Consider the following 22,286-nt stretch of genomic DNA (forward strand, 5'->3'; position numbering starts at 1 on the left):
ACTGTAGCCCAGAAATTTCTCTCAAAGAATTATAATTCATAAGGAGCTCTCCGTTTTGGAAAAAAAGGATAAATTGCTTAGGACAGGTTCCATTTTAAGCTGTGTGGTGTGAAATGTAAAAATGTAATAAATGGACCAGTCAAATATCTGAAGTCCATTGGATAACTTCATTTTTTCACTTAATATATGTTGAGCTCTGGCTGGGCTCTCGATAAAATAGAAAGCAAAATTACTTTACAACCACATCATAGACTAGTAGGTAGCCATTCAAAATGATCGTGTATACCTATATTTATTGACCTGGAAGATGTTCATAGTATGGAAAAGGGTAGGTTTTAAATAATTTATGAACCCATTAAAAATATATTTCAGAGAAAAAAATCTGAAAAGTACATCAAAATGGTAAACTTTATATTATATATATTTCACTATAATAAAACAAGTAACAGTGGCTACATCCGGATGCTGTTTTTTATTTTTTATTTTATTTTTTTAGGCCCCTAGTTTTGTATGGATCGATGCTGTTTTTTTATTATTACTTGTGTTCTTTAGCTTTTCTGCAGTGAATATGTGAAAACTAAATAAGTGAAATAATGATTAAAGAGAAAAGAAAAACTAAAAATTAACTCTGATTTTTTTAAAGCCATCTGATTCACTTCTCACGGCAGCTTGGTCCACTCCCCAGCTAAAGCCAGCCTTTGTGGGTCACTTTCTAAAGTCTGTCCTTAAGGCAACAATGCTGTTGGACTGGAAGCCAGGAGAGCCCCACTATAATAGAGAAGGGAGCTGGGCTAGAAATGGGAAATGGTGAGAATGTGAATCAGGCTGAACATTTCAGGACCCTCTTAAAATATGAAAAAAATGACTTTTTGCATTCCAAAAATAATGCAGTAAGTCAAGTCGTCAAGTCTTGGGAGGAAGCTTTGCTCTGAACAGTGAAATCTGGAAAAGGTACAGGAAGTAAAATCCTTGAAAGATACCCAGCAAAGATTGCTTTTGGCCGACAACACTGAGTAGATTACAGCTGTTTCTGTGGCTATTTTTGTAAGTTAACACAGACCAAAAAATGGCATCTCACTGGGTGCATTCCTAACAGTTCCAGGACATGGCACTAGATCTGTCCTTGTTGCCATCTAATGATTCAAAGCAGACTCTCCATCAGCCTTTCTAGTCTCTGAAATAAAAACACAGGAATTACAGGGAAGCAGAGGGAGTGCTCTGGGGTGCGGAGGGCTTTTCTCCCATTGCTTTGCAGTTTGGAAAGTTGCCATCCATTCAGGTTTCACTCAAACCGGCTTTTTCCAGACCCCAGAACAAATTGTAGCCAGTAGCTCTGCTCTTTGTCAGGAGGCAATTGCAACCCATTTAGCAAGGATCTTGCCCTCTTCCCTTAAAAAACAACTTCCCTGAATAGGGATCCTGGCTCTCTTTTTACCCAGGCGGTAGGATACAGCCCCTAGTTCTTACCAGAAAAACCCCAACTGTCCCAGGGTTTCCATTTTGTTTTTACCAGTACCCATGTTATATCTGGGTCCCTCGATATCACACCTTCCTAAAATCAGTAATTGAAATATCTCACAGGCCAGGTGCTGTGGCTCATGCCTGTAATCCTAGCAGTCTGGGAGGCTAAGGCAGGAGGATTGCTTGAGCTCAGGAGTTTGAGACCAGCCTGAGCAACAGTGAGACCCTGTCTCTACTAAAAATAGAAAAATTAGCCAGGCATGGTGGCCAGCACCTGTAGTCCCAGCTACTCAGAAGGCTGAGGCAGGAGAATCACTTGAGCCCAGGAGTTTGAGGTTGCTGTGAACTAGGCCGATGCCACAGCACTCTAACCCGAGTGACAGAGTGAGACCCTGTCTCAAAAAAAAAAAAAAAAAGAAATGTCTCACAGTGTTTCCTCATTTTTTTTTCCTCTTTAGCTAAATAAAGCAAAACAAATAGGCCCGTCTCCATTGTCTGAGACCCCAAGCAATTAACCTTTTGAGGAGCTGCACACAAGTTAGAGATCTAGGCACACACATAGGTTGCATTGAATTTAACCCCTTGCACAGGAAGTTAAAGCTAGAAAGAGGCCCTTATAGAATAGAATCATTAAAGCAATCCTGTTGACTACAAAGAGGGTAAAGCAGCTATTTTATATCTTGAATGTGGTGGCAGTTGCATGACTGTTGGGTGTCAAAACATAAAACTATCTACTAAAATGGCTGATTTTTACTGTATATAAATTATACCGCGATTAAGAACACCAACAATAATCTGGTTTACTAACATGGAAAAATATGTAAAATTTAAACACTAAGGGGGGACAGGAGAGGGTTGCATCTATAAAGTTTATGTGTACATATGAATAACGAAAAGGAGGAGATCAAAAGAATTTAAAACTGTATCCCGTTGAATGAGGAGATAATTTTTTTCTTTTAAAAATTTCTTTGTAATTGATGCTGTGAGTTTTTGGAGCTGTAAATAGTTTTTTTTTTTTTTTTTTTTTGGAGATAGGGTCTTGCCCTGTCACCTGGGCTAGAGTGCAGTGGCATCATCATAACTGACTTCAACCTCCAACTCCTGGGCTCCAGGGATCCTCCTGCCTCATCCTTCTGAGTAGCTGGGACTACTGGGCATGCGCCAAGACACCCAGCTAAGTTTTGTATTTTTTGTACAGATGGGGCCTGACTCTTGCTCTGGCTGGTCTTGAACTCCTGGCCTCAAGCGATGATCCTGCCTCAGCCTCCCAAAGTGTTAGGATTACATATACTTAAAGATGAGAGTTTGTTATATTTATTAAAATGTATGGAGCTGTACACTTAAAATGAGTTCGCTTTAGGCACATTATGTTGTATGTCAATTTAAACATTTCTTAAGAAAGCTTAAAAGTTCTAGGTAGCGGTCACAGGGTGTATTGCCAAATGAAAAAAAATTCAGCTACTTAAAATTTGTGCAGTCTACCGTAATTATACCTCAATAAAATAATAAAGAAATCAAAGCTCTCTAAAGTGGCGCTGTGGCGGACTAGCGGTCAAGCCGCCCGCGATCTGTTCGCCGGATTCATCCCTAGAACAGGCCTCCGGGGCCGTCCCGGACCCCTGCAGTACACGCTCCCGCGCGGCCTGTGGCGGCGGCGCCCGCAGGCGGCCTCCGAGTCTGGGGTGGGGGGTGGACACCCCGCGCAAAGGCCCTCGGCTCTCGGGCACCCGCAGCCTTCCGGCCCACTGGGGACGGTCGTGGGCGTCCCAGCCCCTCAACCCAGCAGCCCGCCAGGGAACTGCCGCCTCGGGCGACCCTACCACTACACACCACCGCGGCCGCGCTAACGTCACCGCCTCCCCGCCTCGCTCGGCCGTTCCCGCCCCGCCCTCTCTCCCGGCGTGCACCGCGACGGAGGCTCCTCGCCCTCGGCTTCTGCTTGTCGCCCCAAGATGGCGGACACAATGAGCCGGCGCGGCGCCGGTTGCCCCTGAGGCGGCTCTGAGGACGAACAGTCATCTAGGACCCACAGTCCAGGCAGAAGAGCGTTGCTCAAGCAGGAGGAAGAGGAGGAGGCGGCCCAACTGTCGTCTGCCCTCCCGCCGGCCCGGCGCCCGCCCCGCCCGGGTTGGCCCCTCAGCAGCCCGCCCGCTCGCTCGCCGCCGGGCCCCGCCCCGGCCCTGCGCCGCCGCTACCTCCAGCAGCCGCCGCCATGAAGCTGACCGACAGCGTGCTGCGGAGCTTCCGCGTCGCCAAGGTGTTCCGCGAGAACTCGGACAAGATTAACTGCTTCGATTTCAGCCCTAACGGCGAGACGGTTATCTCGAGCAGCGACGACGACTCCATCGTGCTCTATGACTGCCAGGAGGGCAAGTGAGTGCGGCGGAGGCCCTGGGCCCGGGTCGGAGTCCCTCCCTCCCTCCGGTAGCCCACCACTGGCCCCGCGGTCCGCCCTCCGTCCCGACTTCAACCCCGGCCTGTTTTGCACTTTCTCCCACCAGGGCTGCCTCCACCTCGCAGCCGTCCAGGAGACCTTTTTTTTTTTCTTTTTTTTTTTTTAAATAATGATGGTCGTAATAATAATAGCATTATTGTTTTGTATGGCTTTGGTCTCCCCAGAATGCTTCTGCATCTTGCCAAACCCCATCTTGACCTTGACCTTTAAACGCCCTGTCCACCCACCCCAGCCCCAGTCTAGCTTTTTCTGCTCCTCAGGCTGTCAAAGGTACTAGTCGGCTCTGAGTCTGCAGGGGCTGCTCTCCTGCCTCATTCAACAGCGTCAACTCGCTCCTCTGCCCTCTCCGCTGTGACCTCGATTCCGCCCTGGCACTCCGCCCATCCCCTGCCCCTCAGCTTCCCGCGGCCTTTCTGCCATCAGGCTGCGTAGGTTGCAGTTCTTAGCTGTCAGGATGTATTTGTTGTGCCTCTTCGAGCCCCCTGGCTTTTTCTTCCTCTTCCAAGCTTTTCTCTTACTCCCTCAGACTCGGTGCCCACGTTTGTAGTGAACTTTTTAACAACATAAAAAAACCTCCTTTTTGCCAGATGCAAACGAACTTGGCTGTCCCATCCCGACCTGAGTGTGAGCTCCCATTAAAAGAAAGAAAGTATCGTAGAACAATTTTAGGTTTCCTCTTATACTTTTTTTTAAAATTACGATTTCTGGTCCACTTGGAATTCCAAGACTGATGAAACTTTTATGTTGCCTCAAACCATTTGGAGACCCACCACACCTGCATCTCTTTGCAAAATCTAGGCACAGCGTTTTGCCTTTTTCCCTGGGGGCCTTGTCAGCCTTGCCTCATCCCACCCCTGTGAACTTGCTCCAAGTCCTTGCTTAGTTGTGAGTTCCTTTAGAGACAAAACTGGTTCAGGTTAAATTTGATTTCCTCTCAGCAAGGAGGCTTGCTGAGGTTTAGTTTAATTGGGTGGCTACTGGTTTTGTCAGACTTCATTTTGTTACCTAGTAACAGATCTTATTTTTTGAAATCTTAAATTTTTCTCTACCTTCTCCAGCTGTTCCTTTTGCCTTTTTTTAATCTATGTCTTTTGGAAAGGGTGTCTCTTCACTTGTGAATTTGATTATCTAAAGTAATGCTGTTTTGAATTGAGCTAGAATGGTATCCCAATTTTTTCCTACTGGGGCTATGAAAAAGTATTATGTAACTGGCTCTGAACTGCCTTCAGTATGTGTAAGAGTGGCCTACAGTGGTGGTCCTGGGGGAGAAGGAATTGTTTGTTAGTTGGAAGATTACTTAGTTATTTGAGGCAGTGTTATTCATTTAGTAGATGGATTTCTGTCCAGGTCTGGTCACTTGGATGGGTTTAGAAGAGAGAGTAACCTTTAAAGCTGGAGTTGGGGTCGGGATTGAGGAGTCCTGGATTGTGGCATCCTGGAGCGAGAGGTAATTTGAAGCTGGCTTGCTTAAAATATTTAGTGCTTGTACACAGATTAGAAGAACCTCTCCCTGGACTGTGAGGATAGAGACGTATATCATTCAAAGGAAATGAAGGTTGTTGTGATAGCATTTCTTCACAGTTTGTATCCAAATGTGTAATTTTGAAGGATGACAGTGACATGAAGTCCTTTCTTGTTAAAAGTAAAATGCCAGTTTTATGACATAATGCAGTTCATCCACTTGTGTAGCATTTTTATATAATTACAAACTTACAGAAAGTTACAGCAAAGTTTCAAAGAATTCCTCATATGATTCAACCGCTGGTTACATTTTCCTCATTTGTTTTATTACTCTGTAGGTAAATGTTTATATGCACTGTATGCATTTTTTCTTTTTTATTGAACCATTAGAGAGTAAGTCGGAGATATCAATCGCCTTTATCCCTAAACACTTCAACATGGATTTCCTAAGGCACAGAGACATTCTTTTACATAACCACATCACAGTTATCTAAATTAGGAAATTTTATATCAATAAAATACTACAGGGCACGCTCTTTTGAATTTTGTCTAATCAATTAATTGCCTTTGTTTCTTTGTGATCTGTGATGAGGGAGTGGCCTGGTAGTTAGGAGACCTGGGTTCTAGTTTGGCCTTGTGAGCAGGTATGTGGCATTGATCAAATCCTTTTCTGGGTATTAGATGTTCTCTTTAGCCTCCGTGATTCTAAGTGATAATGTGAAGCAAAACTTTGTCACTAGTGTAGGTCAAACCAATATCCGAAGAAATGTATTTCCTTAGAAGGCATAATATCTTTATTAGATGGTACTAATGTTAGGATTTGGAGTTTGAAAATGGCTAAAACAAGATTTTTTTATGCTTAGTCTTTTCCAGTTTACTGTTCATTTAAACTTTCTTTATAATGGAGTTTATTCATTGAGTGATACTTCCACTTGGAAAGCTATAAAGGATATTGTTTGTGGTAGGTGATGCAAATAACTCAAAGGCTTTAATATTATTTTCTTTGTTTATACCTAATCACCAGAATCATAGTTTGAGGAGAAAAGCTTACCAAAATATTTGAAAAATGTTTTGCATGAAATTTGTAAAGACTCCTGAAATGGATGCAGTACATTAGAATCTTGTTTTCAAACTAGGAAATGAAATGAGGTAATTGATTTCTTTTATTAGGAACAAATCTCAGGTTAGTGTTTTTAATAAATTTGAGGTAAATAGTCCGTGTCTATGTGAAACTACTCCCTTTACTCTTCAGGTTAAAGAAAAGTTGGCTCTTCATATTCTGTCTTTACTATTGTTGGTGGGGTAAAATACTGATATAAACTTCTTCCACTGGTAAAAGCAAAGTCGACTATCTAGAAAGCAAGCAGACAGTCACATACTCAGGCTCACTTTCTCACTGGTTACCATGCAGTAACCTTACAGCAGAACCCCAGACAGTAGACTCCACAAGGTAGCCTTTGCTGATCTTTTTAGGGGTGAAGTATTATTTCAGTAAAGGTAAGAATGTTGAAAAATCCAGTGCACTTGTAGTGAGAAGTCTTGTTTGGAAATAGATTTTATGTAGGGAAGCACTTAGCCTCACTGATATTAACAAAAATTGAAAGTGCAAATGATTGACTTCTTAAGGCTGCCTGAGTCATCTGATTGTTTAGCATACAGATTCCAAGAGGATTTTACATTGAGAGGGTAAACTTTCCTTTACATAAATTGGAGCTCTTAGTAAACATTGGTAGAGGATTTATGAAATCCTTCTAAGACCTAAATGTAGAACATTCTTGTTTCTGACTTGGTACACGTTAGAGAGTTGTTCTAGCATTTGAATCTAGTTTTACAGAGACATTTAGGTGGAAAAAAAAAATTTTTTTTTTTTTGCATGACTTAAGTGCTGTGTGACAAAGTTTTTGGTTAAAGATTTTGCTGAGATCAGTTTTAGCTTGATCTTCAAGGTTCTATAAGAGGAAGACATTTAAGGGCCTTTAACAAATGGATTGGTAACATCTAGTTTTAAAATGTGTGATTTTACATTAAAATAAAAACAAAGAACCATTGACTAGTTTTGCTAGGGAGAGTTAGGCTTGCAAGAGGCAAATGCTTTGGATCTATAGAATAGGGAAGATGGATATCTTCTGCAAGAGCTCGTTATATTAGGAAAGGCGACCAGTTTTGCATCTGGTTTCAGTTTTGATAAATCACTGCCTTCTTGAAGAAAGAGCTTCTTTCTAAGTGAATGTCGTGAGAAAAGTTCTGGCCCAGCCTGAGCAAGAGCGAGACCCCGTCTGTACTAAAAATAGAAAGAAGTTATATGGACAGTTAAAAATACATATATAGAAAAATTAGCTGGGCATGATGGCGCATGCCTGTAGTCCCAGCTACCCGGGAGGCTGAGGCAGGAGGATCGCTTGAGCCCAGCAGTTTGAGGTTGCTTTGAGCTAGGCTACGCCATGGCACTCTAGCCCGGGCAAGAGAGTGAGACTCTCTCTCAAAAAAAAAAAAAAAGAAAAGTTCTGGCATCTTGAGTTTGATGTATTTTCACCCCTCTTTGTTGTAAGTTATGACATATTATTTTGTATGCCCTTCTTCCCAAATAGATATATGATCATGTGTTACTTAACCATAGGGATTGTTAGGTGCTTTTGTCATTTTGCCAACATTACAGAATGTATTTATATAAACTTAGATGGTATAGCCTACTACATACCTAGGCTATATGATATGATATTGCTCCTTGGCTGCAAACCTGTATAGCATGTGACTGTACTGAATACTATAGGCAATCGTGACACAGTGGTATTTGTGTATCTAAACATAGAAAAAGTTTTATACAGTAAAAATACTGTATAAAAGATAAATAAAGCCCTATACACCTGTTTAGGGCAGCTCTATTTTAATCTTATGAGACCACCATCGTTTAGGCAGTCTCTCATTGATTGAAATGTCATTATGTGGCACATGACTGTGTTTTTTCCTCAAAAGCTTACTTTTGAACATTGTAGTAAATTGAGTTCCCAGACTTACTTCTACCTCCTACCTGACCTTGGCATTAGCTGTTCTGAGGTGAAAGTCTTCTTTAGATGGCTGTTGCACTTGATTGGTTATTGTTTTCTCCCTTTTGGAAGAAATTCTGTTTCTTTCCAGTGTTAGAGCTTACCAAGAATCCTTACCTTTGCCACATCATTCAAGTGCTTCTCTTCATTTTTTTTTTTCTTTGCCATTCTCCTCTCAAGTGCTTCTCTTTATATGGAGATCACAGATTTTGGTGATAGAGAATTTTGATGGTTTTCTTTTCTCTGTCCATTTCCTCATCAGACCAAAGAGAACCCTGTACAGTAAGAAATACGGCGTGGACCTCATCAGATACACTCATGCAGCAAACACAGTTGTTTACAGCTCTAACAAAATAGACGGTAAGCAAGCCTTCTTTTTAGGATGTTATGGTCATGGTTTCCTTTGTTAAATAGTTCACGGAATCTTTGTGACTACTTCTGTTTGATTATAGTTACTTTAGTTTAAATATTTTCCTGTGATGTTCGCAATGCTAATTATGTTGTTGTAACTGAAAGAATGCTGGAAGCAAGCCTTCAGCACTTTGGAAGGACTTGAAACGGAGTGTAAAATGTCTCCAGTTTAGAGTGGGGAGTGGGGAAAGGAAGCAACTAATTGTATTTATGGTTTGTACTTCTTTAAACTTAAAAGAATATACTTTTAGAGCAAATAAAGGGAAAGAATACTTGACACACAACAAGTGGTAAACAATAGGACCTTGCATTCAAAATATATAGATTTGAGGAAAGTTTTCACAAATGCTTGAACTATGATAGTTTAAGGAAAGTTAGAAGAGTTTTTGGTGTTTGCCCAACCTTTTATGATCTGTGTCATAAAGTAAAGTATACTAACCTTAAGTCATCTTTGATTCCAGGGTCATTTTTTAATCTGAACTTTATCCCTTTTCCCTTTTAAATACAACTAATACCTTTGAAGAGTAATTTTTTTAGAAATTAAACTCATTAATTTCTTCTATAATAAGTGGTCTCTGTTTTTACCTGCAATTCCCCTGGGGTAAACCCTTCTAAGTTGATAGATTGATAATTGAGCTATAATGTTTCTTTTCTTTTCTTGTTTTTTTTTTCTTTAAACTCCTGTACTATTGACACTTATTTTCGATTTGGAATTTTTTTTTTTAACTTACGACTTACTGATCATTTCACTAATGTCATTTAACAAGAATTGGCTTAGACTGCTATTTTGGCCTTGCCTATCTCAGAGCAGGTGGGCAGAAGTCCCTTTTTTTTTTTTTTTTTTTTTATGAGACTTTTCTGCCTGTACTTGATTTTTATATAGTATATCATTTCTACTTTTCCTGCCTCTATTTCAGAAGTGATTTTCTAAGTAAGCAGTACAGTTGATGCTTTTGGACAAGAATATAAAAACAATAGGATCCTGAGGAAACATGTCTATGTGATCATCTGAATGACTGGTATATTTCTTCTGTTGGGCTGTTTTTCTGAGTGATTAAATGAGGATTCTCCAAATGTGGTACAAGATGAGGCAAATGTGTGGCATTTGCAGCTTTGCTGCCAGGCCTCTGCTGTGAGGATGTTGCCTTTCCTGTCTCGAGTGCATCCTGAAGAGTTCCTCCAGCGCTCCGTTTCCTTTGCCTGATTCCAGGCTGAGGTAGTAGTTTGTACAGTTTGAGGGTCTATGATACCACCCGGTACAGGAGATAACTGTACAGGCCACTGCCTTGCCAGGAACAGCGCGCCAGCTACTGAGTGGGGTGGAGAGGATGGCGTCGCCCTGCTCATCTCTGGGAAACCAGGTAATGGGGAGGAAGTCTGTCTTCTTAGGGCAGGTGAGTAATTCTTAGCACCAGAACAACCAGGAATACTTTGTAGTTATCATTCAAAAAGTTTGAAGATGTTTTCAGGGAAAACCATGTAGAGTTCAGTTATAGAACATACAAAGAATGCCCTTTTCCTCCTCCCAGATTAAATACCTTCTTATTAGAAAGCACCTCTGTGAACCACTGGGAAGACTTGGTGCTTTCAACCTTTTTATTCCTGTGTTCTGTCTGTCTTCAGAATGTTTTTTCTGTGCTTTTCTTTCTGCATTTCTACACCATTTCCTATTACCTGTTTCTCAACAATAATTTTTCCTTATTCCTATTCTTTTTAGGGGCATAGTAGTTTCCTACTTTCCAGTTCTATTCTTTATGGCACTTCATTTCCCTGCTACTTCCATCCTGTTTGTTTACTTTTTCAAATACAATCATTTGGTTTTTAAAAGTGTCTTATTTTCCTCAAGAACAAATCTGTATAATTAGTCCCTTCTTTAATATTGTCAGAATCTCACTGCTGTGACTTGTTGGTATATGAGTTTGACTTTTTAAATGTCTTAAGATCTTTTTAACCCAAATCTCAATATTCTCTTTCCATTTTGTTTAGTTTCAAGGTAAATTGTGTATCCACTTGAACATTCAAATAGGTCAGGGTTGGGTCAACACACTATTAGAGAGAACTCTGGACAAAAATTGCTGCCAGGGTCCAGCCTGATCTTCAGCTTAGCGTGGCTGCTTACCTCTTTGAGCCTGTTTCCTCAGCAGCCAAATATTTTTCTTTAAGGTTTGCCATTCTGTGGGCACTAGACCAATGTCTAAAACTATTGGCTTTGTTTGTTTTTTTTGTTTGTTTTGTTTTTTGTTTTGTTGTGTTTTTGGCTAGAGTACATTTGCAAGGCAAGTTGCATTTTAATTATGAAGAAGCCAAAGATTGGTAGTAAAACAATGATTTCAAACATTGTTTTCTATGCTCTCAACTTAAGAACTCTACATTTGAGCTATGTGAAATCTACATACCAACTCTTCAGTTGCAGAGGGGAATTATTCACCATTATTTATTCACACCTTGCTTGTGTTATGGAATACAGTGAGTCCTTTGACCTTGTCTTTTCAAGATGAAGATGCAAAGTAAATTCCTTTTAAATAGTACAGTATCATCGTACGTTATTTGTCTTCTTACAGATACTATTCGTTACCTGTCCTTGCATGACAACAAATACATCAGATACTTTCCTGGACATAGCAAAAGGTAAGACCTAAGTGTTGTAGAAGTAGATAATTCTTTTATCCCTGAGGTTACCCGGAGAATAGAAGAGTGGAGACATTTTATTAGTGAACTGAAGCTACTTTCTCACTGCTCTTTGGCATTCCTCTTCATCTTTTCTTGTTAACCCTCCTTAAATAGTCTCTTGATTTACTGAAGTTATGGAAGCAAGGGTAGTACTTCAGAGATAAACTGAAATCTCAGTTAAAATATAGCTAGAAAAAAAATGTTGATTAAAGATATTCAGTGAAAGCCTATGTATTAATAGTAAAAATTGCATTTGGCATTTAGGTATACCAAATCTCAGATATCCCTCAATAAAAGGACCATTTGTGTGTTTATAAGGCCTTCCAATATACGTGGCCCCCATTTCAGCACGCCTTTGTATAAAAATGTTCCATTTAAAGATCTTAATTTGGATGCAAAAGAAAAAAAAAAGTCCTTTGTTGCTTTTATAGTCAAGAAGTTTATCTCTTTATTTCTATATTGTAATGTAGGTTGTTTCTCTCTGATCCTCATTCCATTGTCTCCAATTTTTTGTCTTCAGTTTTTCAGATTTTGGTTGAATGTTAAACACATTTTCCTTTACCTTGGATAATATTTTAATCACTTGAGGTATTTCTCCCTTCACTACAGTAATGCAGGACAGTTAAGAGTACTAGGGAGATGGCCTGAGAGCTTTGTTACAAGTTGCACTTCTGTTTGAGCAGGACATTTCTGTATTGCTGAAGATACGAGGTGGCAGCTATTGGTTACTGTGTAGTTTCAGACAAAAGATGTCTTATAGATGTTTTTGCTTGTTTGTATTCAAATTAATGTTCACAAGGTACTATCTGTAATTAAGAGTTGATGCAGTTATTAAACCTCTTGAGCTCCTGATTCTTTGTGGATAACATTTTGTCCTTCCTTTTTTGAGAAAATCAAGACTATCCAAAATCTTTGAGTTCTTTTGAACTGCTATCCCTTCCACCTACATTGCTCTCTTCCTTGGAGCCCTTTCCTTGAGGAAGCAGTGTCCTTTCTTCCTTGACAAACCAACCTTTCTCCTCGCGCATGTTTCCATCTCCTTATTGGGCCTTTTTCTTGCTGCCTACAAATTTACTTGGTCATTCTTGTCTTGAATATTTATTGGCTGTATCATCTATTCCTTTTCACTATCAAAAGAATAATCTGGACATTTCCATCTCTACCTCACATATATTTACTGTTTAAATCACTTTTGCTGTAGTAACAGAATCATCTACAGGGCTTTATCCAAGCCTTTTTCCTTCCCTTTCCCTGCTGCCTCTGGTTACAATCCATTGCTTTGGGCTTTTCTTGGTGCTTAACCTCTTAGTAAAATTTTTCCTAGGGCAGTTGACTTTTCTCCTTTTGATTCTGTTTCTGCTATTCTCAGCCTCTCTGTTTTGACTCAGAACAAAGATTAAATAAATAAAGATTCTACCGTAACTCTCCCGCCTTGTTTTCTTCTCAACTATCTCCATCACTAATTTCATTCATCTTTACTCAGATGGCTTCCCCAATCAGTATTTTCAGCCCATGTCTGTCATGAATTTCAGACTCAGCCTTCACATACAAGTTTTATACACATCTATGTAGATGTCTCTTCTGTGCCCCTGCTATACAGATCTGAATCTCTGTGATTGTTACATTCCTTGGGCTAGCTCCTTTCTGTCGTTCTCATTTTTCTTTGTCTCTTTTCCTTCCAAGTCTCCCAGCTCAAAGTGCCTGTTGTCAATTCACTCCCTTTCCTCTGCCATCTAGTGAGTTGTTATATCCTGTTGATTCTACCTAGGTTTAACCTCATGTGTCACTTTCTTCTGTACTCTCTCCTTTGCTTCTTTCCTAGCTTATGCCCAATCAAGTGAATTATTATCAAATCCTAATTAATCACCCCATCTCTCAACATCCTGCTTTAGCATCCAATGTTGTAGTTCTAACTGCTTCACAACCTCCCTTAATGGTTCTCCACGTCTGCCTGCTCTTTTCCCCTTGGAATCAGGTTCTACCCCTTCCGGCTCTGACCCATTTTCCCAGCATTTTCTCTTGCCACTCCAGTTAGGTGAACTCTGGGCTGTTTCCTAAACATGGACCTCATGCCTTCTTGTGTGGCACCTTTCAGAAAGGTGTCTTCCTTTGAAACATTGTCCACCACAAATGTTGCTTCTTCCAGAAAGCCTTTGCTGTGACCCTCTTTTGGAGTTGTGTGAACCAGACAATTAAGCTTCCTTAGGGTCAGGATCTTGCTTCTCCTTGTGTTCCCTATACTTCTCAGCGTTGAGCCTTGTACCAGGATAGACCTTCTCTGAGCTCTTGAGCTGAGTGCCACGGCATGAAATTACGTGTACATAAGCTTTCTGCTCACTCTGTTTTATCTTAAGTTGAGGAGCTAGTACAAATGTTAGTTGAGTTATAAGTGTGGTGCCCAGACCAACAGCCTCACCAACACCTGGTAACTTGTTAGAAACTCAGATTCACAGACCCCAGCCCAGCCCTACTAGATTAAAAGCTCTGGGAGCAGATCCCAGCAATCTGTTTTAACCCATCCTCCAAGTGATGCTGATGCCACTCGGGTTTCAGAACATTGGTACAGTCCACAAATGTCTTGTTAAGCAATTATTCCTTCTTTTTTCAAATTGATATATAGTTCACATACCACAAATCGTCCCTTTTAAAATGTACAACTCAGTGGTTTTTACTGTATTTACAGAGTTGAGCAAGCATCACCACTATCTAATTTCAGAACATTTTCATCACTACAAAGGGAAACCTTGTACCCATTAGCAGTCACTCCCTTGGCCCTTGGCAATCACTAATCCACTTTCTCGGTATATAGATTTCCCTATTCTAGACATTTTGTATAAATGGCTTTTATGTCTGGCTTCTTTTACTTAGCACGGTGTTTCCAAGGTTCATCCATGTTGTCATATGAATCATACTTAATCCCTTATTATTGCCAACTAATATTTCATTGTATCGATATACCACATTTTGTTTATTCATTAGTTAATGGACATTGGAGTTGTTTCCACTTTTTGGCTATTATGAATAATGCTGCTATGAACATATGTATACATTTTTATGTGGATATATATTTTTAGTTCACTTGGGTATATACCTAGGAGTGGAATTTCTGGATCATATGGTAACTATTTTTTTGGAAAAACTTTTCCAGAGCAACTGTACCATTTTTTTCATTTCCACTAGCAATGTAGAAGGGTTCTAATTTCTCCACATCCTCACCAACACTTGTTATTATCTCTTTTTTATTAATAGCTGTGGCTGGTGAGTGTGAAGTAGTATTTCATTGTGTTTTTGATTTGCATTGGAGTCATAACATTTTTTTATGCTGTAATTTTAAGTTGCCTTTATTCATTATACTAGTTGTCTTTGATTATTCCAGGTATGCTTATGTATGTGTGTTTTAGTGTGTTTCTTAAAATGGCAGTTTTGGGAGAACAGGTGTATATAGATAGTGTTGTTTAGAGTTCACATTCAATTTTTGCTAATGTTTTACTTCAACTCCTGTTTATCTTGATGCATTACAGGGTGGTGGCCTTATCCATGTCACCTGTGGATGATACTTTCATTTCTGGGTCTCTTGATAAGACCATTCGACTCTGGGATCTCCGGTCTCCTAACTGCCAGGTAATGGTACTTCAAAGTTGTATTTTTGAGCTTTTTCTATGGTAGACATTCTCATCAACTCTACCTCTCAAGGAAGGTTGAAAGCAGCGGTTCCATTCTGGGATCCCAGAGTCTTTTTTAAACTTTGGAGAAAACCTGTTTTCCTGGTAGGAAAGCAAATACCCTAATCTAGTGTAGATTGCATTATACCCTGTGACTTAGTGTTTTAAAAACAGTGTTCCTAGAGCCTTTGAGCTACAGCTTTTAGCTTCAAGGAATTTTTTTTTACTTGAACTCTTGTCTATAATATTGTACAGTTAAGGTTAATCAGAAATCTGTTGTCTAGAGACCTGTCTTAAAAGCTTCGTTTTATTTATTTTTATGTTTGGTTTTTTTTCTGTTCTGTAGGTAGGCTGGTATTTGTTTATATGCCTTAGTTTTCTTTGGGAAAAGTAAATTATATAGTGGTAGGGTCCTGGATTCATTAACGCTTTGTCTTATTTCTTTTCTTTTAGGGCCTCATGCATCTACAGGGCAAGCCAGTTTGTTCTTTTGATCCAGAAGGGTTAATTTTTGCTGCAGGTGTCAACTCTGAAATGGTCAAACTTTATGACCTTCGTTCTTTTGATAAGGTAAATCTTTGAATCTTTGAGCTATCTTAATATTATGGAAGTTTGAAGGGTGAGGTAGACATTTTAAGAGCCTTTTCTACGATAACTAAGTGGTAGATATTAGAGAGTGGCAGAGCAGTTGTTCGTCCTCTGCTTTCCCTAGTCAGAAAGGAATCTAAAGGGATAGAATGGGAGTTGGCTCTAAGAGATGGAATTATTAATGTGCCTTGGGCCTGGGGCTGCTATTTTTTATCATTTGCAGGGGCCATTTGCAACCTTTAAGATGCAGTATGATCGGACTTGTGAATGGACAGGACTTAAGTTCAGCAATGATGGCAAGCTCATCCTCATCTCCACCAATGGCAGCTTCATTCGTCTTATCGATGCATTCAAGGGAGTGGTGATGCATACGTTTGGGGTGAGCTAAGTGCCTTTAAGCATGGCTGTTTCCATATGCTTACTTTCTGGGCTGAGAATTGTGTTAGCTGGTTGGTACAGGCCAGCAGTTATCCTTGACTCACTGATCAAGGCATGAACTTGAATTTTCTTCCTGTTCATGAACTCATTTTCCTTGGATTCTGTAGACATTCACTTTTCACCGAGTGACCCAAATTTGGTGTTTAGTTATAAAATAATTCCTAACAATAAACAGTTTTCTTGTCCCTTTGAATATGGAGTTGGGGGTAGAGGTGGATTATAAAGGCGACAGCCACATTTGAAACCTTGGTGGCATAGTACATAACAAGGAAAGAGTTTCATGGAAAGGAGGGTCATGCATATGCTGGGTTGGTGTTTTGTTTTTATTAATGGCCCTGTAACAACAAGAGAACCACTCTGTTTTGTTCTAGGGTTATGCCAACAGCAAAGCTGTCACACTGGAGGCTTCGTTTACTCCAGACTCTCAATTTATTATGATTGGTGAGCTTTTTTTTTTATCTCCCTTGGGGTTATTTCTCTGGTACTGTGCATTTGTTTGTTTAAATTAGAAACTAAGATATTATTATCTGTTTGATGTTCTCAGATTTCTGTATAGCACATTATGCCAAGGGTACTTTAAACTGTCCTGACTTTGGAGTTCTTTACTGGGAACTGGCATTAATGTTGGTCTTCCCTGGACCACCATTAGAGTTAAAGTCTGCAAGCACTACCTTGTTAGTAATACTAACGTCCTGGTATAATCCTCCATTCATCTTTGTGGCTAAATGTTGGTAGGGTAATGGTATTCAACCCCTTTTTTAGATGAGAAAACTGAAGTTAGAGGGGAAGTGATATGCCTGTGAGCAAATAACCAGGGTCAAGATCAGTTTTCAAAGTGTCGTCCTCACACTGCCTCTTCTCCCTCTAAATTTCTGCTGAGGGCTGGGTCCTGAGGCTTGGCCTATCTCGAGGCTTCAATTCATGTCTCCTTTATATTTTCTTTGTATTATGCCTTGAACTGTATATTTTCCTTGAATATTTTCTTTAGGTTCAGAGGATGGCAAGATCCATGTTTGGAATGGAGAGAGCGGTATAAAAGTGGCTGTGTTAGATGGTAAACACACCGGCCCCATTACCTGTTTGCAGTTCAACCCCAAGTTCATGACCTTTGCCAGCGCATGTTCCAACATGGTATGTGAACAAGAGGTGTCCTCTACCTAGGGGCCCTTTCCAGTTGGGGTGGTGGGTGCCTCGATAAGCACAGCCAGCTGTGTTCTACCTAGGTACATTACAAGCACCCCAGTTAATGTTTCTGAACTCGTGGCTTCCCTCTTTTACCTCATATTATGTGATCTCTGGTTATGCTAGTCTTTCATTTTTTATTCTTCCCTTTTCCCAGAATTGATCTAGGGTCACCCCAGAGCTCCAAGGAGGCCAGTTTTTGCTGTTTGAGCCTGATTTTAGGCTCAAACTACCTTGGCTATCCTTAACAGCTTTTTTTGCTCCTTAAAATACTCTGCATCAGTCTTTTGTGGCTATAACCTTTTAGTTTTCCATTCCTCTTGGTTTATGCTGAATTTCAGAAATTCTTGCAGTTAATCATAACTTAACACTTAGAATTAACTCCAGGCCCATATCTCTTCCTAGATAACATTAGCAGAATAAAGAATCAGTGAGTCTCAGCCTCCAGTTTCCTCTTAGGATTTCCTAAAACCCACCTGGGTATTTGGGGATGGGGCATTTCATTACAAGCCTACCCAGAGCACATTGCCCCCTCTCTTTTTTTAACCAAGAAAATGTCAGAAAAAATACAACAAAACCATTCAATCCCTCTCATTTTTTACGGCTCAGGAAGGAGAGGGCCTATCAGAAGTTCACCTGGTGGATTAGCAGTGAGGCCAGGTTACCCAGACCATCTGCTTCCTAAGCAGCTCTCCTTTTTTTCCTTAAAAAACTGATCTGGTATGGTGGAATGTGGACAGTGAGTGTTGGAGGGAAACAACCAGCTTACTTTCACATAAAGGGGAGAGTGTTTCTGCCACTATAGAGCTGGTCCTAGAGTCTTCTGCTAGAGCCAGTTGGTCAGGAGGGAGGGCCACCAGAGCCATTAACTCCTCCACCATTGGGGCTGGGCAGCTTGATGCTGTGGGGTGGGGTATGAAGAACCCTCAGTAGTGAGGGAATGCTTGGCTTTTCAAAGTTGATTTGTGTTCTCCTTCCAGGCCTTCTGGTTGCCCACCATTGATGACTGACCCTGATGCTGCTCGGCTATTTCTGTACAGTGAGGGCGGCCAGTAGGAGAAAACTCAGAGGGGACTGAGATAATAGTGGGATTGGATCATTTGACTGGGCTGGAGAACATCCTTTCACATGGCCTTCGCATCGATGTGCTGTCCTTTCACATGGCCTACCCATTGGTGTGCTGTACATCTGCGCAAAAGAAAAAAATGACTTTGCTGAGCTTCTTCAAAAGGACTCTTGGTGCAGCAGACTTAGTTGGGACTTAGCTTTTCTAGTTGTCACTGCACCAAGCTCCTCCAGAGGAGTGACCAGACTCGTGATTAGGGTATAGTGGGGCTCTCAAGGCACCTTCAATTTTGAATGTATTTGCTGCTGAAGAGCCAGTGAAGTTGTCAGTTCTGCACATCTCTTCTCCCACCCCCATAATGCATGGGAAGCCACGGTCTTGGTTTTGGGATGCTAGGGCAGCTCAGCACCCCTTGCCCTCACCCTGCATGTCTTGTTACTGGGTCTCCCTGTGTAATTGTGGCATTATTCCACAGCCATCATGTTTCTTAGGTGCCAAACATTTACAGAAATAAGTCTTCATATATTTTGGGGTCAAAGAAAGGGACAGGGATACAGAAGGACCTTGCTTGTCAGGAAGCTGTGCAGTTACTCATGTGAGGGTAGGTGTTCTGGGCAGGCCTTGGGCTCTGGGTATTGGGTGGGAAAAGGCCCAAGAGCCTGAAAGGGAGGAAGGGGGGTAGTAGGTGAGTTCTTTGCAGTACCCTGTCATCTAGACAAACCCGTGGTCCTCCTGGATGCCTACTGAGCTTGGTTTGTACAAAAGCAAGGTGGGAGTCTGTTTTTGTACATGAGATACATCACGCTTTCCTGTGGGCCAGTATTGTGAAGTGAGTCTGAGTTGTTTACACTGATGCCTTCCCTGCCGACCACAAATTGTGTACATAGTCTCCAGATGATACCACCCCTCTCCCCAGCTCCCAACCAAGAGCTGGTTCTAGGCCTGTGTTATATGTTATATTTAGCCTTTTTATATATGACCTTTGATTTCTGTTGTTTGTATTTTAGCACAGTGTGTACACCTGCATTTAAATATATCTGTGCATACATATATGCATATATGTGTATGTATGCGCATATATATATCTCTCATTTGTAGTTTCTGAGAGTTCAGCTGAAGGAGTTAGAGTCCTACAGCCTGGGGGAAAGACTGCATCCTTGCTAATAGTGTTTGCCACAAGTGTTAGTGAGTCTTCCCTATTACCATTTGCCCTTGGGGAGACTAAAGGAAGCAAAGTTTCTAGTGTTTGCTGTTTCCATGGCAGCTAAGTGAGGATCTTGGGATGATTCCCTGTTCCTCAAGCCGCACTTTGGGGCCCTTTCTGCAGTATTAGCCCCCTTTTTGCCCAGTGATGCTTTGTCTGCACCTGTTAATGTGTGTGACAGTCATTCTTGCATGGCTTCTGTGTCTGGCTTGCGGCATTTAGGACAGGATGCTGGAACCAGAGCATTTTCAGTTTGTCTGCGGCTTCTTTGCCAATTACAGATCACTCCCATTTACCTGATATGTCTGCTTTCTTGCTGCTTTTCCTTGCTTTCTCTTCGGAGAGGAAGGGGCTCTAGCCAGGCCCAGGTTAAAATGAGTTGCAGTGGGCCTATGGCCTTTTCCCCTGCATGGCCTTCTTAGAGCAAACCGAGTGGCATGTGATTTTACTAAGTTCCCAAACAACATTTATGCAGGTAACACTCCCTGCAGATATATAAACTGAGGCTCAACAAGGTTATGACTTACCCAAGAATATATAGCTGCTAGGAAATAAATTAGGCCATCACTGCTTCTGTTTAGCAGCAGGAATAGGCTGTGAATTCCTACCACTTTCTTTTTTTAAGCAATTACTTTTTGACTTGTTCCTCCAACCGAAAGTACAAGAGGTATACAGCTTTCCCAAATGTAGACCAGAATCTGCAGCTGCCACGATGCCACCTACTGTGTAGCTCTGCCTTCCCAGAGTGGAGGGACTTAAGAAACCAAATGATCTGAGCTGTTACTGCCCACCTCTGGCTTTGCAGGCAGAAAATTCATGAGAAGAGTAATTGTTCAGAGAATGCTTGGAACTGTGGGTTAACAAGAAAGGCTGCATAACTTGACATACCCGCAACCAGAGCAGCCACCAACCCTGACTTGCCCAGCAGCAGGAAGATGATTTGTATTTGAGTTTCTATGTGTCCAAAACTGAAGGTACCACGTTCTTTGAAAACATGCCTCCTCATGGCCTCTATTTCTGGGTCCTGTGGCTACAAAGCTGGCTCCTGAGTTGGGAGGAAAGGTAAAAGATGCAGTTAGAAGTGACTGGAGGGGATGTGGTGGAGGGGACAAGGCAGAAGAGAGGCTGAGAGCTGAGCTGCACAGATGCCCTCAGAAGGGGCCAGAGGCACTCAAGCTCTCCTGGGGGGAGGGGCTGCTCACCACCTTCTTAAGAGTCAGGGCCAAAGCCACTGATTCATATTTGACAGTGACACTGCACTTGCTCAACCACCAGCCAGAGGGGTATTTTTTTTTTATTGTTCCCTGTTGCAATTGTAATTACTGCTTATTAAGGAAAATTTGGGAATTTTACGAAGAATCACCCAACTGCTACCACTGTTAATCTTCTGGTGTTAAATGTTCCTCTAGACATTTCTGTGCATAGATTTTTGGTGTGTTTACACAGTTGTTATTCTATTGTATATACAATTTTATGTCCCTTTTGTACTTAACATATAAACATTTTTTCCATGTTAATAGTCTTAAACAGAATTTTATGGCTACAGCCTCTCCCATTGAGTTTCTGTAGCATTGTTTGCCTGGTTTCCAGAGTTGGAGGGCGAGTTGGTTGTCTCCTGTTCTAGCTCACACTGGGGCTCACTGTAATGCTGTGTGGATTGCTGGGCTCCCTGGGACTGCCCCCTGGTAACTAAGTCCTGTGGGCTGGTGGAAGGAACCACTACCCAACCCTCAACCCTAGCCTCCAACAAACAGCCATAAGGCCAGAAATGAGTGACTGGGAAAGGCAAGCCCGAGCCAAACTTGATCTTCAAAGACTGTATTTGGCACATGCCTCAGGCTGCCTTGTATCCCCCATTGTTTTACCTCTAACCCTTGATCAGATTGGCAACTTCTAGTTGGAATAAGTTTCATCTTGCCAGCCCTGGTTTCCGGAGGACAAGGACAGTGAGGCCTTTTTGAGGCTCCTGTACCAGGTCTGGCAGAAAGCCTGCCCAGTTGCTTGGTAACCCACTGCCTGGTAACTCCCAGAGCCTGCTGCTCTAGCTCAACATCCTCAGAGCTGCAGGACCTGCTTCTTGCCCCGTGCCTGGCTCTCTGAACCAGAGAAGAAAACCATGGGCCTGCCACATTGCCCGTGGTCATTGGAGGTTGGCTAGGGACTCTGTGACTGGCAGAGGGAATATCCTGGCTTGTGTGGTAGGCCAAGCATAGGATCTCCTGAAAGACTGCTCAAGGAGACCCCCTCATGGCCTGGTGGGAGGGCTGCTGCAGCGTTTGGCTCTACTAGGAGACGTGAACAAGTAGGTCAATGTGGCTGCCCTTGCAGCAGCCACACCTCTCTGGATTGCTTGGAACTGAGACCCACTGCACCCACTCCCCAGGCCCCCGGCCTTGTGAGGAACAAGAGCAGGCTGTGGGGGCGAGCCGGCTTAGCAGTTGATGTGGGTAAGAGAAGCAAGCACGGGATGCTGCCCACACTCCTTTGCTCAGGCAGGAGGGCGGGGCGGTCAGTGCTGAGGAGAGGAAGTGAAACTCCTATGGGCTGGGAGGGCAGCACTCCTGCACTTGCCTGCTTCCAGTTGTACTTGCCTGCTTCCTGACTGGAAGAGTCCTGGAGAGGATACTCGAGCTTCCAGGGCCAA

General features: G+C 41.8%; 1 protein-coding gene across 1 annotated transcript; it reads left to right on the forward strand.

The window, feature by feature from the left end:
* Window positions 1-3,390: 3,390 nt before the first annotated feature.
* On the forward strand, window positions 3,391-21,159 carry WDR82 (WD repeat domain 82). The gene is made up of 9 exons (XM_045530058.1): window positions 3,391-3,834; window positions 8,684-8,781; window positions 11,394-11,460; window positions 15,024-15,123; window positions 15,618-15,734; window positions 15,976-16,131; window positions 16,562-16,631; window positions 17,179-17,321; window positions 18,353-21,159. Exons 1-9 carry the CDS (start codon window positions 3,674-3,676, stop codon window positions 18,380-18,382), a joined length of 942 nt encoding a protein of 313 aa, XP_045386014.1. The 5' UTR covers window positions 3,391-3,673; the 3' UTR covers window positions 18,383-21,159.
* The last annotated feature ends 1,127 nt before the right edge of the window (window positions 21,160-22,286 follow it).

Source organism: Lemur catta, chromosome 18, assembly GCF_020740605.2.
Source record: "Lemur catta isolate mLemCat1 chromosome 18, mLemCat1.pri, whole genome shotgun sequence".
In the NCBI taxonomy this organism is placed as follows: Eukaryota; Metazoa; Chordata; class Mammalia; order Primates; family Lemuridae; genus Lemur; species Lemur catta.